Source organism: Diaporthe citri (genome assembly GCF_014595645.1).
Source record: "Diaporthe citri strain NFHF-8-4 chromosome Unknown scaffold_2, whole genome shotgun sequence".
Taxonomy (NCBI): Eukaryota; Fungi; Ascomycota; class Sordariomycetes; order Diaporthales; family Diaporthaceae; genus Diaporthe; species Diaporthe citri.
The window spans coordinates 6562196-6574669 of NW_025064847.1; the positions used below are offsets into that span (position 1 = coordinate 6562196).

General features: G+C 42.3%; 5 protein-coding genes across 5 annotated transcripts; 3 read left to right on the forward strand and 2 right to left on the reverse strand.

Moving 5' to 3' along the window:
• Positions 1 to 3735: 3735 nt before the first annotated feature.
• Positions 3736 to 4342, reverse strand: INS49_007323 (uncharacterized protein; the record flags this gene model as incomplete). The annotated part of the gene is made up of 2 exons (XM_043168088.1): positions 3736 to 4109; positions 4327 to 4342. The coding sequence occupies 2 exons, from the start codon at positions 4340 to 4342 to the stop codon at positions 3736 to 3738; spliced, it is 390 nt and encodes a 129-aa protein (XP_043029232.1).
• A 115-nt stretch (positions 4343 to 4457) lies between these two features.
• INS49_007324 (uncharacterized protein) lies at positions 4458 to 5454 on the forward strand (the record flags this gene model as incomplete). The annotated part of the gene is made up of 2 exons (XM_043168089.1): positions 4458 to 4595; positions 4681 to 5454. The coding sequence occupies 2 exons, from the start codon at positions 4458 to 4460 to the stop codon at positions 5452 to 5454; spliced, it is 912 nt and encodes a 303-aa protein (XP_043029233.1).
• Positions 5455 to 6597: 1143 nt separating this feature from the next.
• Positions 6598 to 8231, forward strand: INS49_007325 (uncharacterized protein; the record flags this gene model as incomplete). The annotated part of the gene is made up of 3 exons (XM_043168090.1): positions 6598 to 6683; positions 6747 to 7661; positions 7823 to 8231. 3 exons carry the CDS (start codon positions 6598 to 6600, stop codon positions 8229 to 8231), a joined length of 1410 nt encoding a protein of 469 aa, XP_043029234.1.
• A 1114-nt stretch (positions 8232 to 9345) lies between these two features.
• INS49_007326 (uncharacterized protein) lies at positions 9346 to 10140 on the reverse strand (the record flags this gene model as incomplete). Its single annotated transcript, XM_043168091.1, has 2 exons — positions 9346 to 9786; positions 9847 to 10140. The coding sequence occupies 2 exons, from the start codon at positions 10138 to 10140 to the stop codon at positions 9346 to 9348; spliced, it is 735 nt and encodes a 244-aa protein (XP_043029235.1).
• An 890-nt stretch (positions 10141 to 11030) lies between these two features.
• On the forward strand, positions 11031 to 12248 carry INS49_007327 (uncharacterized protein; the record flags this gene model as incomplete). The annotated part of the gene is made up of 3 exons (XM_043168092.1): positions 11031 to 11180; positions 11237 to 11727; positions 11777 to 12248. The coding sequence occupies 3 exons, from the start codon at positions 11031 to 11033 to the stop codon at positions 12246 to 12248; spliced, it is 1113 nt and encodes a 370-aa protein (XP_043029236.1).
• Positions 12249 to 12474: the final 226 nt, after the last annotated feature.

Genomic DNA, 12474 nt, shown 5'->3' on the forward strand with positions numbered 1-12474 from the left:
ATATTGCTAAGCGCTAAGATATTTATAATATTTATTTTAATAATTATAATTAAAATTACTTAAGTTGCTTTTTCTTTAGGTAATAGGAGTTATTAAATATATTTCTTTGGTTTTAAGTTTATTATACCTGTTAAGCTTGCTCTTATTATAGGAAACTTAGCGTTTTCCTTTTAAGTTTAATTTTAATTAGCAAATAAGTTTTTCCTTTCCCTTACCTTTTTCCTATCCCCTAGCTATAATTTATTATTAATAATTTAAGATTAATTATCTTTTATTTTTTTAAAGTTTTTAAGTTGGGTTTAATTAACCTTTATAATTTTTATAACTTTATCTTAGTTTTCAATATCTTTAATTATATACTTTCTTTTAATTATAGCGATATTTATTTAAAAAAGCTTATTACTGCTTAAAACTATAAGCTCTTCCTTAATATAAATTATATAATTTATGGGATTTATAAATGCTAAAATTAAGCTAACTTTCTTTTAATTATTAAGCTCTTAAATTACTTTTAAAGTTTTTAATAAGGCCTTTTTTTTAAATAAAGAATCCGCCTTAATAAGCTTGCAATATTTAATTATATAAGGTAGATTAAACCTTTTCTTTTTAAATAAGAATTTTAATTAGCTATAAATATATCTTTTTAAATTATAGTTATTTTAATTATAATATAACTAAATGCAAGTAGGATTTAAATACTTTAAAAGGCTAGCTTAAGTATCTTTAAATAAGCTAAGAAATATTAATAATTCCTTTAGCTTAAAAGCTATTAATAAGCTATTTAAGGAAAGTTACCTAAGCTTATTACATTAATATGCATTATAATCTTAAGAAGTATAGCTATAGCAAACTTTAAATAACTCATCCTTTTTAAAGAAAAGCGTTAAAACTATAGCTTATATCTCATTATCATTAAGGTTACTTTAATTAAGTCCTGTTAAAGGCTGCTAAATAAAATTTATAGCTCCTAGCTTAATTATTTTAAAATTACTTTGCTATTTATTATAAAAAAAAGCTTTAATATCTTATTAAAATAACTTAAATTTATTTTTAAACTTAATTAAATTAAGTTTTAACTTTGTAAACCTTTTAATAAGTTTATTTATATTTTGCAAATCTTAATTATATCTTTTAATAATATTAATATAATTAAATTTAAATAAAAATCATTAAGCTTATGGGTTTTTATTTTAAAGGTAATTTAAAAAATTAAAATTATTTTAGCTTTCTTAAAGAAAATTTAGCCTTTTTAAACTAAGTAAATTTTAATTAAAATTATTTTATATAAATAAATACTTATCTTGCTTAAAATACTTAAGTTTTTAATTAATAACTTTTAATAAAGCATACTTAAAGTCCGGCTAAAGAATATTCCTTATTAACTTATAGGTAATCCCTTCCCTTACTAGCTACTTTTTTAAATATAATAAAAGCGCCTTATAAAAAAGCTAAGTTATAATAAAAGAAATATTATTTATATCATTAAGTTCTTAATTATATTTTATAATTTTCCCTTTTTATGCTTTTAAGTTATTATAAGGGTTATTATAAATAATATCTTTAATAATTATAATTAAGTTTATATAATAAGTTTAATTATTAAACTTATAAAAGGCAAAAAGCTTTTTCTTTTAGTTTTTTTAAATAAACTATTTAATAATAATGCTTTTAATTACTTTTATTAAGTTTAAAATAATGCAATATTACTTAAGTAATTTTAAGATTTAATTATTTAAGTAAGAAAATTAATAAGCAATAATCTTAAGATTATTTAAAACCTTAATAATATTAATCTTATTAAACTTTAAAGTATTTAAATTATAAATTATAAGTAAAGCTACTTATAGCAAAATTATTATATTAGTAAAAAATAAGATTTTTAAAATATTAATTTAAGTTCTTAACTTATTATTAATAGTAAATTATAAGGTTTAATTAAAGCAAGGTTAATGCTTTAGCTAATAATAAGTAAGATTAAGTTTCCCTTTTTTTTTAATAAGTTTCTTAAGATTCCTTTCTTAACTTTAAATAAAAAAAAATAAATAATTTTTAAGGTTTAAAGGTACTTTTAAAATAAAAATAGGTTTAGGAAAGCTTTAAGCTTAAAAGTATAGCATATATATTATAATGGTTTTTATTAAAATAATGGAAAAATAAAGAAATTTAAAAGTAATAATATCTTTAATTAAAGCAATTACTTTTAAGGAATTTATCTTTAATATTATTATAAAATACTTAAATTAAAATTTAAAAAATAAAGGTATTAATAAATATAATAAATAAAATAAACTTAATAAAAGAATATTTTATTAAGAAATAAGTATTATAAGATTATAATAAAAGAAGTCTTTTAAATTTATATTTAATGCCTTGCCTATTAATATTATATTAAACCCTTAATAATTTAAATTTAAGTTTAATTAAAGCTTAAGTAGGGTTATACTTTAAGTTTAAGCCTTTTATATAATTTAATTAATATAAAAATGCATAATATAATGCTATTTATTAAACTCATAAATAAGCAAGGTAAGCACCTTAATTCCACATTATAACCCCCTTTACTTTAAACTTAAAGTTATAATAATAATAATAGATATTAATTAAGAGTTTAAAGCACCTTTAATTAATATTAAGTAATATCTATAAAGTTTAAATTTACTATTTTAGTCTTAAGTTTATATTACCGCTATATTTTAAGCATAATCTTTAGCAAGAAACTTAAAATAAATTTAAAGCTTAATAGCATATTAATATAAGATCAAGGTAGTATTTTATTTAAATATTAAAAGCATAAAAGGTACCCTAAAACTAGAAAATAATCCTAAAGCATTTATAATATTATTATAAGTTTAATTATTCTTAACTCTTTTTTATAATAAGTTAGAAATAAATATAGGCTTTAATTAAAGCTTTAAGCTAAAATATAAAATAATTTAGCAATATTTAATATAAAAATAAAAAAAGAAATAGAATTAATAAATAATTAGCTTATAACCAACTTCCTATTCTTTTTATTATTAATTAAAAATGCATAAAATTAAAATTGCGCCTAGGCCAAATCACTAGTAAAAACAAGCTACCTAAATAAATAAAGGATAGGTTTTGCTAAACCCTCTTAAAAATAACTTAAGGAGGAGCTTTAATATAATAAAGAGGGAAGATATAAATAAAAGGGAGCTAAAGAAAGGAAAAAGATAAATATTTTAAAAATTCTTAAAAATAAGAAAAGCTTAATTAAAGCACTAAATATATAAAAAAAGAAAAGAGTTAATTTCTTAAAAGAATATCTAAAATAAGCATAAAAGCTAGCTTTTTATAGCCAGCCGGAATTCAGCGCGGTACCATTTCTCACGTAATTCCCTGCACCCGCCAACAATAATACAGAGAATAAATCCATCCAAGTATCTTCCGTGCAAATTTGTATCTCTAGGACCTTGTACGTAGTCATCCTCTATAACAATACATGTATGAACGCAATGATCACAAACAATACCCAAAAATGCCTCATGCCCGCTTTCAACTACCAAGGCAAAGGGTCATCCTCATTCGTGAAAGTCGAAGTCGGCCCATTCTCACCCAACAAAGCCATCTCCACAATTTTCTTAGCCGCCTGCTCGGGTGTCCTCCCCCCTTCAGCGAAAGCAGTCATCTTGGTCTTGACGAAGCCAGGGCATACGGCGTTGACCAGTCCTCCTGCGTCACACAGGAGCCAAGAATAGTGCCCAACAAGCCTGTTCAGCGCGGCTTTGCTGCTGCCGTACCCCGTGGCATCGTAACCTGGGTTTTGTACCATGGGGATGTCTTGCCGCACGACATGGTGATGGAGCCGAGGCTCGACGACACGACAACCACACGGGGCGGGGCGGATTTGTTGAACAGGGGCAGGAGGGAGTTTGTGAGAACCGCCGGGCCGGTGACGTTGAGATCAAAGTCCTGGGTGAAGATCTCGCGGGTCGTCAAGCCCGGGACCTGGTCCACGCCGCCGCCGGCGTTGTTGACAAGGATGTCTAGTTTGCCGTGGGCGTCCTGAATATGCTGCACTGCCTTGGCGATGGAATCATCTAAGGTTAGGTCTAATTGGACTGAAGACGCCGAGTGCCCCGCCGCGACTAGGTCTGCCACGACTTTAGCACCGACTTCTGGGTTCCGTGCACCGATGACGACGTGGTGATCCGGTTGCTTACATGTAGGCGCACTGAATCAGTGTAGCACCCGCACCTCACATCCCAAACTCATATAGCACGCATTTGGGCTATTAGAACAATTATGTTCACAACGTGAAGACGCGCATTTATCGGACTTAAATTCGTCGGGTTGCTCAAGTACCTATTACCGAATCCATCGCTGTCCTGCGTCAATTGGAAGCCATATATAAATAGGCATCATGCTCTCGAGCTTTTCCAGAAGAACAATCTTGTTGAGACATTATTGTCAACAATTCCACTCGATTCATCAACATGGCACCAACCTTCAACTTCGAGACCGAGGCCAGCGAGCTTGTGGCACATTGTGCACCCCAAATTGAGGGAAAGATCATTGTGATCACAGGTCCCTCGCCGGGTAGCCTTGGAGAGAGTTTCGTCAAGCAAGTCGCTGTAGGAAAACCGGCTGTCCTGATTCTAGCCGGCCGCTCGGTCTCGAAGATGCAGGGCCTCATTGAGGAGCTAAACACCTTATAAGTGCCCAACTGTCATCGTCAAGTCCCTCGCCCTCAACCTCCTCTCCTTCGCCGACGTCCGCAAAGCCGCTGAGACACTCAACTCCTGGGCTGATGTGCCTCATGTCGATGTCCTGGTCAACAACGCCGGCATCATGGCTGTACCGTACCAGCTGACCGAGGACGGGTTCGAAAGCCAGTTTCAGACAAACCATCTGAGCCACTTCCTCTTCACCAACCTCATCATGGACAAAATCCTGGCGTCAAAGGCCCCACGCGTCGTCTTCGTCTCCAGCCACGTGCACCGCATCGGCCATATCCGCTGGACGGATTACAACTTCAACGAGGGCAAGCATTACCAGCGCTGGCTGTCGTACGGCCAGTCGAAGACGGCCAATGCGCTGACGGCCCTCGCGCTCGCCGAGAGGCTCGGGTCCAAGGGGGTTCTCTGCTTCGCGCTGTGCCCCGGCGTGATCTTGACCAACCTAGCAGCCCATGGCCCCGACGACCAAGCCTCCTTTGCTGCGGACCTGACCAGCATGGACAATGTGCACGGCAACAAGTCGTTGTGGGGCATGGCCGACATGAAATTCAAGACCTTGGACCAGGGCGCTGCGACTCACGTGTTCGCTCCGGTTGATACCGGTATCAAGAAGCACAACGGCTCGTTCTTGTCTGGTTGCCATGTTGCGGATCAGAACTTGGAAGAGGTCTATTCTTGGGCGACTAGCAAGGCTGATGCGGAGAGGCTGTGGGAGCTGAGCGAGGAGCTTGTTGGGCAAGAGTTCACGTTCTAAGGGTCGGTCGTTCTCTCCTATGAGGGCTGATAAGAGAGCTGAAGTTGAGCCGGAATATCTCAGACGGGGCGGAATTCTTTTGGGGGGGAGGTTGGGTTGCTGTGCCCCTCCTAGTACAGGTTTGGTTCTATTAAGTTGCCAATGGAGAATTGCCCGGGAATTGTGTGATGAGTCGGTCCAAAATGAAGCTACAATCCGAGACGTTACTTAATATTGTCTTCGGATGGGGAGCCTTGGAAACCTGGCTTGACCGGTGTAGAGCCTGTGAAGGGCCACATGGGTTGGGGGAAGGTAGCAGTGTATCATGTCTGTCAGGTAGATACGGCAAATTCGATACCAAATGTGAGCGAACACACTTGTTGTATATCTTACTTCCAGTTCCTGTGCAGCGCCGAATCAGTATTGTACCACAGACATAAAGGGTTTCCCATATTTTCCACCGTGATGAGGAATTACCACAGTTTCTGAGAAATCTCCAGCTTATTCCACCAGAAACGCGGCTGGAGGTCCTTTGCGGGAGGTGGTGCACTCAAGCTACACGCGTTGAGTGTTATCGGCACAAGTATCTGCCGAAATGAGGTTGCATCCTGCACCAGCCGTGCCTGAATCCTTTGAACCCTGCAGCATAGCGCAGGGTTTCAGGTGCCAAGCGATCTAGCCGCGATCAGTTCTCAAAAAGGGGATGCTACTACGCCACATTTTGAACGCCGTCCCAAACTTGACGAGCCGTGGTCCTGCAAGGCTGAATGGAGGTTACACAAGCTTGCATTTTGCAATCGTCTTTCATCGAATTCTGACTTTAATCCGAGGTTTGAGAGTGTGCAATCAGAGTTGCCTGTGGCTTCCAAGTCGGCGCAGGACAGAGACGCTTCCCCGCCCTCGGAAGGATTTTATGCATCCGATCCTTCAATGGAGTTCCTCCGCACAGGCAGACGCGTCACTGAGGATATCAACGTTCCGAGGTTGACCCAGATGGATATTTCACGTCTCAAGCTCATGGTCCCAGAGCCTGAAGGCAATAACGAGAGAATGGAATTCGCACAGCATCAATCCACCACGATCCAAGAGCCCGGGTTGAGGTCTCGGTGTTCGGAAAGGACCCAGAGATTCCCGAGTGAGGTTCAGTGGGCGAGACATCGGCAGATGATCAAGAAATTATACATGGATGAAGACCGGAGCCTCCACGATGTTATGGAAATCATGAAGAGGGACTTCGGCTTTGATGCAACGTGAGTGCCATGGCCGAGCTGATTCTTGCCCAACCAATCTGACAAGGCTGACAAATATCAAAGAGCAAAAATGTACAAAAGCAGACTCAAGGCATGGGGGTGTAGAAAGAACATCAAGCTCAGAAACGGCGAAGATGAATCCGTCATCCAGCTCCTACACAACACTCCCCAAGATTCTACACAACCCGGGATCACAAGACGAGATATCCGCTTGCGCAATGGCCAGCTTGTCTCGAAAGACCGCTTGGTCACATATCTACGGCGTCGGGGAGAAGGAAAGGCCCCCGACAACGGGACATTGACAATCCGGGCCGTCAAATCCCCCGACACTATTTACGTATGCGAGGGTGTGCTCTTCCAGGTCCGCACCTACATATGCGGTCCGTGGGTAGAGAGTGTTACAACCGCGGAACGTCTCGGCCTTTTACGGCAGGAGTGCGCAGACAACGAGGAATGGAACGCCCTAGCCCGCGGCGTCAGGTGCGCCCTCGAACAGAAGAAGCTCGACGACGCCCTGGTCCTGATGCGCCGGGCCCCAGGTATTCTGGCCAACCTGATCGAGCGGCGACCGGCCAACCTACTGCAGGTTCTCTTCATGTCTCTGGCGTACTTTACTTCCGGGGGCCTCCTCGAACGACCCCAGGCCGAGCAGCTCTTGGTCGTTGTCAAATGCCTCATCAAATACGCCGCGGTATTTACTGTCAACGAGCAAGGGCTGCCTAGCAGCCACCCCATCCACCAGATGCTTTACATGCTCGCCAACGCAGACGAGCAGGACATTTACCAGTTGACGAAGAAGGCTTGGCTAATCAACTGCCAGTCATGGGATGGTGTCATGGACCGCCCAAGGAGCACGTGTGCCGTCGCGGCTTGGGTCAGTTACGGCGAGTTTGTTGGGTTTGATGCAATGCCATCGAACCTCGGAAATATCCTTGAGCTTATGGTGATCAAATATGCAGCGATATATGGAGAGTACCAGTGAGTGTTCCCTTTTACTATTCCGCAGCGCGAAGTCTTTTATGTGGTGTCAGGTGGCGTTGCTGTTGCCGTCGGCAATGCTCTCTCACGTCTCCTGGGGCGCTTTTCCTCCTTGGAGACTTGAATAGAAAGTTGGAGCGTCCGCTGACAAGAGCCACCAGTCGTCGGACTATACACATATTGCTGATTTACTCGACCTACCTCACCTACCGTGATAGAGCAAACGGAAGGAACTCTTATTTCAACGAGGAGATAATCGGATTATTCGAGGACATCATGCGTCGAGGGCCCCAGGGCGCTCTGAGAGCCGATGCCCTCAGCTGGCTTGCCAGGGCGTGCAGGGCACGCGGGGAACGGAGCTATGCTGAGGCATATATGCGTCAACTGATTTACTTCTCGCTCCAAGATGCTGCCTACAGAGATTCGTCAGCGAGGACTTACATGGATGACCTGGAATCGTGGTTTGTCGAGTGGGGCGAGACCGAGAAGGCTGCAGAGCTGGCGAGATGGCGGGAAGAGGAGCTAGGTGCCGAAGTCACTACAAAACTCGAATGCATTACGGGTAATTAGATACTTAATAGGGTAGAAAGGCCGACAACACGGGAATGCAGGTGCCACGACAGCAAGGGGAGCATCACGTCGTAATCATTTCAATCGAGTGTGAGCTCGTCACATCCTGTCGACTCGCGGAATACCACTGTGCCACAGTACCCAGAAATGGATTTTGTCGGTGACAGCTTGACTATCAACGAGAACATCACTCTACTTGATTTTCCACTAGCCATGGCCAAAGACAACTGGGGAGAACAGGATACTATCCTCACATGGCTATTGGACTTGGTGCCAACTCAACATTACTAAATGCTTTGAAGAACTCGGGAAAGATCATCTCACGTTCCTGGTCCTTCTTCTATGGTATCGTGAGTGTATCAACCCAAGTGAACGGTCAACTGGTGCTTGGTGGCTATGATGCATCGAAGGTTTCTGGTGATGGTTCTGAACATACTATGAGCCCACCTAGCTCACCATGCCCAACAAAATTGGTTATCACCGTCCAAGGCATGGCTCTCAGATTTCCTAATGGCACAGAAACTAATATCTTTGGGGCATCACAATCGAGTGCACTAGCAGTCTGTCTCATTCCAAACATACCTATGGTAATGAGAATGCCACTCACCCCATATTTCAACAACTTCATGAGAGCAGCGAACAACTCTATCTACTCCATGAATCGCAGTACGGGCCTGTACTACTGGGATCTGAGATACCCAGCACATATTCCACCGTCAGTACACACAAGGATCCCTGCTATCTGCCCTTTTCTTTGGTTTCCAATACTAACCATCTCTAGCTATGATGGCGATCTTCTTATTACACTAGAAACGGGCCTTAAAATTACTATATCCAATGAAATGCACGTTGTACTCCATAACTATATCGATCAAGATACAGGGGATATAGTTGCAGAAGATACGACTGAGCCTGACCTGTTGATTGACTCTTTACAAGGTGAAAGGGAGACCGATATGGCACCATTTGGGTCAATATTCTTCTCTGCAGCCTATCTGTCAGTCAATCTCGATGTTGGCAAATTCAGATTATGGTCGGCAAACGTGGATATAGAAAATTCCACCCAGGACTTCCGCGCTCTGGATACTGAAAACGACGAGGCCACGATGTTATGTCAAGCCGGAGACACAAACATCCAAAGCAACTCCACGGGATCAGCACCTGTCCCCATCCAGCCCATAGGACAGTTATGGTCCAGAATCCTCTTTCCGGCCTCATGGTCCCCAACGTCGCTGCTTCGTGCAAGGTTATCCACGAGTGGCGTGTACATGAGACCGGGCACAACGCAATTATATCGGATGTTTTCCTTTGCGTGCATGACGCCGATGGCCTTTGTGAATCGAATGACGGAAGCCTTGGCGGATGCGTAGGCGATCTGATGTTTTGCGATGTAGCGCATAGCCGTGATGGAGGCGTTGTTGATGATTTTGCCGGAGCCTTGCTTCTGCATGATGGGAATAAAGTGATGACACAGGCGGTAGACCGATGTAAGATTGAGGTCGATTTGACGGTTCCAGATATCCTCCGACATGGTTGCCGGGCTGCCGGCTGATGTCTGGCCAACGTTGTTGATGAGAATATCAACTCTGGAATGTTTTTACATCACAGCAGTGACCAGTGTCTCGACGTCTGAGGGCTTCATAAAATCAGCCTCGACGACGTCAACGACAGCGTCAGGGAATTCCTCGAGAAGACGTTGTTTTGTTCGCTCAGCAGCAAAGACGTTCAGATCACAGCCAAAGATCTTTACACCATTCCGAGCCAGGAGACGGGCAGTGGCGGCCTCGTTTCCCCAGAAGGGACTGTCTTGGGGTCCAACTTGGCCGATGCCGGTGATGAGTGCAACTTTCCGCAAAAGGTCTGGGTAGTTGGGAAATACCTCAGATATAGGAGGGCTTGCTGTACACATGATGGTTGTTATAGCTGAAAGGGATGAGATTGATGGATACAAATGAGACAGTGCAGTGGGATGGTGTTAGATTTTCAAGATATGGATGAAAGGGGACACTCCATCTGGCTATCTGAAGTGGCTCCGGCATTGATCTCGACAACAGTATCACCAATATTGGTCAGATCAGCGTTTTGGCCGACGCTCGTAGGCAAGTCTCATTCGAATAGTGAGGGGAAAGGTCTGGGCGTCTGGTTCTACGGACTAAACGTCGGAGCCCTGTAATCATGTGAACAGCTGATCTTCAACGTTGTTGAGAGAGGAGCGACATTCTCCTCACCCCTCGTTTCGCATGAGAGCGTCTGCAGTCAGCGTGCCATCTCAGTAACTGTTGATCACCACGTCTCCTCTTCCTTCATTCCCGAATTACTTTTTCGCCGTTCTCGATTGTTCTAACTCTTCTCTAAAGCTTCATGCTACCCATACCATTTCGCACCCAAAGCTGATTCTTAAACTATGGCTACGCAATCGGGGTCGGCCGCCGCTCCGCTTAAGGACAATGAGATGCTTTCTATGGTAGGAGATGCTGCAACACACAAGGATCCTACTATTATAGAGGACCCCACTTTTGAAGAACAAACCGGGGCGGAGAAGAAACTGCTCCGCAAGATAGACATGTGCCTTCTTCCGACAATTTGGCTCGTCTATCTTTTGTCCTACATGGTCAGTCGGTCTATGCATCAAAGCGCATTATTGGATGGTGAGGCTGACAATGTATGTAGGACAGATCCAACATTAGAAATGCTCGAGTAGCTGGGATGGGCGATGAGCTTGAGTTATCCGATAGTCGCTACTATCTAGTCGTCGTTCTTTTTCAGGTCGGCTATGTCATCGCCGAAGTTCCGTCCAACATGATTCTCGCCAAGTCTAGACCATCCATCTTTATACCCGCCCTCATGATCTTCTGGGGTACTATCTGCGCCATGATCGCAACCGTACATACTTGGAAGCAGCTTGTCAGTCTTAGATTCCTCCTTGGAATTGCTGAAGCAGGGTTTAGTGTACGTACCGGTGCCCTCTTTCTATCGTCTCGACTGCTTTGCTGACGTCTTTGTAGCCTGCAATAGTGTTCATCATCTCGAGTTGGTACAGAAGGCATGAGCAATCGAAACGATTTGTGGTCTTCCTCAGCGCTGGTATCATGTCTGGCGCTTTTGGAAGTGTCCTTGCCGGCGCCATCACCAGAGGTCTGGACGGTCAGCTGGGTATGGCAGCCTGGAGGTGGCTATTCATCATCGAGGGTGTCATTACTGTTGCTGCCGCTTTCGTTGTTCCGTTCACACTACTGGACTATCCTCTGACCTCGAAGCGACTGAAGGCTGAAGAGCGTCAGTTGGCTTATGCCCGTCTTCGTGCCGACGGTATCACCAGTCGTAATGATGGGCTCGAGCACCGTCTGGGCCATGTGGCAGCTTTTAGAGCTGCTACCATCAACTGGAGACTCATCCCGTTGACGCTAGGCTACATGGTCATTATCGGATCCATCTCCCTGGCTTATTTCTACCCTATTTTTACCGCGCGATTAGGTTACAACAAGACAAATGCCCAGTAAGTTGACCTGCGCAATCTTACTCAAGAAAGTAGTTGACACTAGTAGATACATGACCGCACCATTCTACGGCGTTGCTCTTGTGATTGCTGTTACGCTTTGCATCATTGCTGACAAGCTGCCCTCCTACCGCGCCATGTTCACCTCGGCTGTCTTGCTCCTTTTTGGGTGTCTCTTTTCAGCTCTTTCTGCCGGCATCACCTCCCCTACCCCTCGATACGTCTTCCTGTGCTTTATCAACACTGCATCCTGGTCAGCAAATGCTCTGTCTCTGTCTTACACTAGCACAGTTCTTGGACCGGTTGAGCCAGAAGTCCGCGCGATTTGTGTTGCTATTATCAATGGCATGGGCAACCTAGCTCAACTCTACGGGACCTACATCTTCACATCTTCGGAAGCCCCAACATACGTCATGGGCTTCACGGTATATTCTGCACTCTTTGCGATTGGTGCTGCTATCTACCTTTGCTCATACTTTATCTTCCGCAAATACCCATACAAGCCTATCAACACAATCTGATAATCGTAAGACACCGAGATCCTCCCTGGACTTTTCAAAAGTATTATTGGCTAAGCTAATATACATTTTGATGAACAGAAACTACCCAGATCACTCACCTACTGGCTGCTGCTAATAAACTTTTTGACACCATCAGCAGTCATTCCACGTTCGGGAAACATTCTCATAGCATTCACGTTTTCTCGCTGTCGCAATCTAGCGTTTCTATGGCCCTACCTAATCGTAG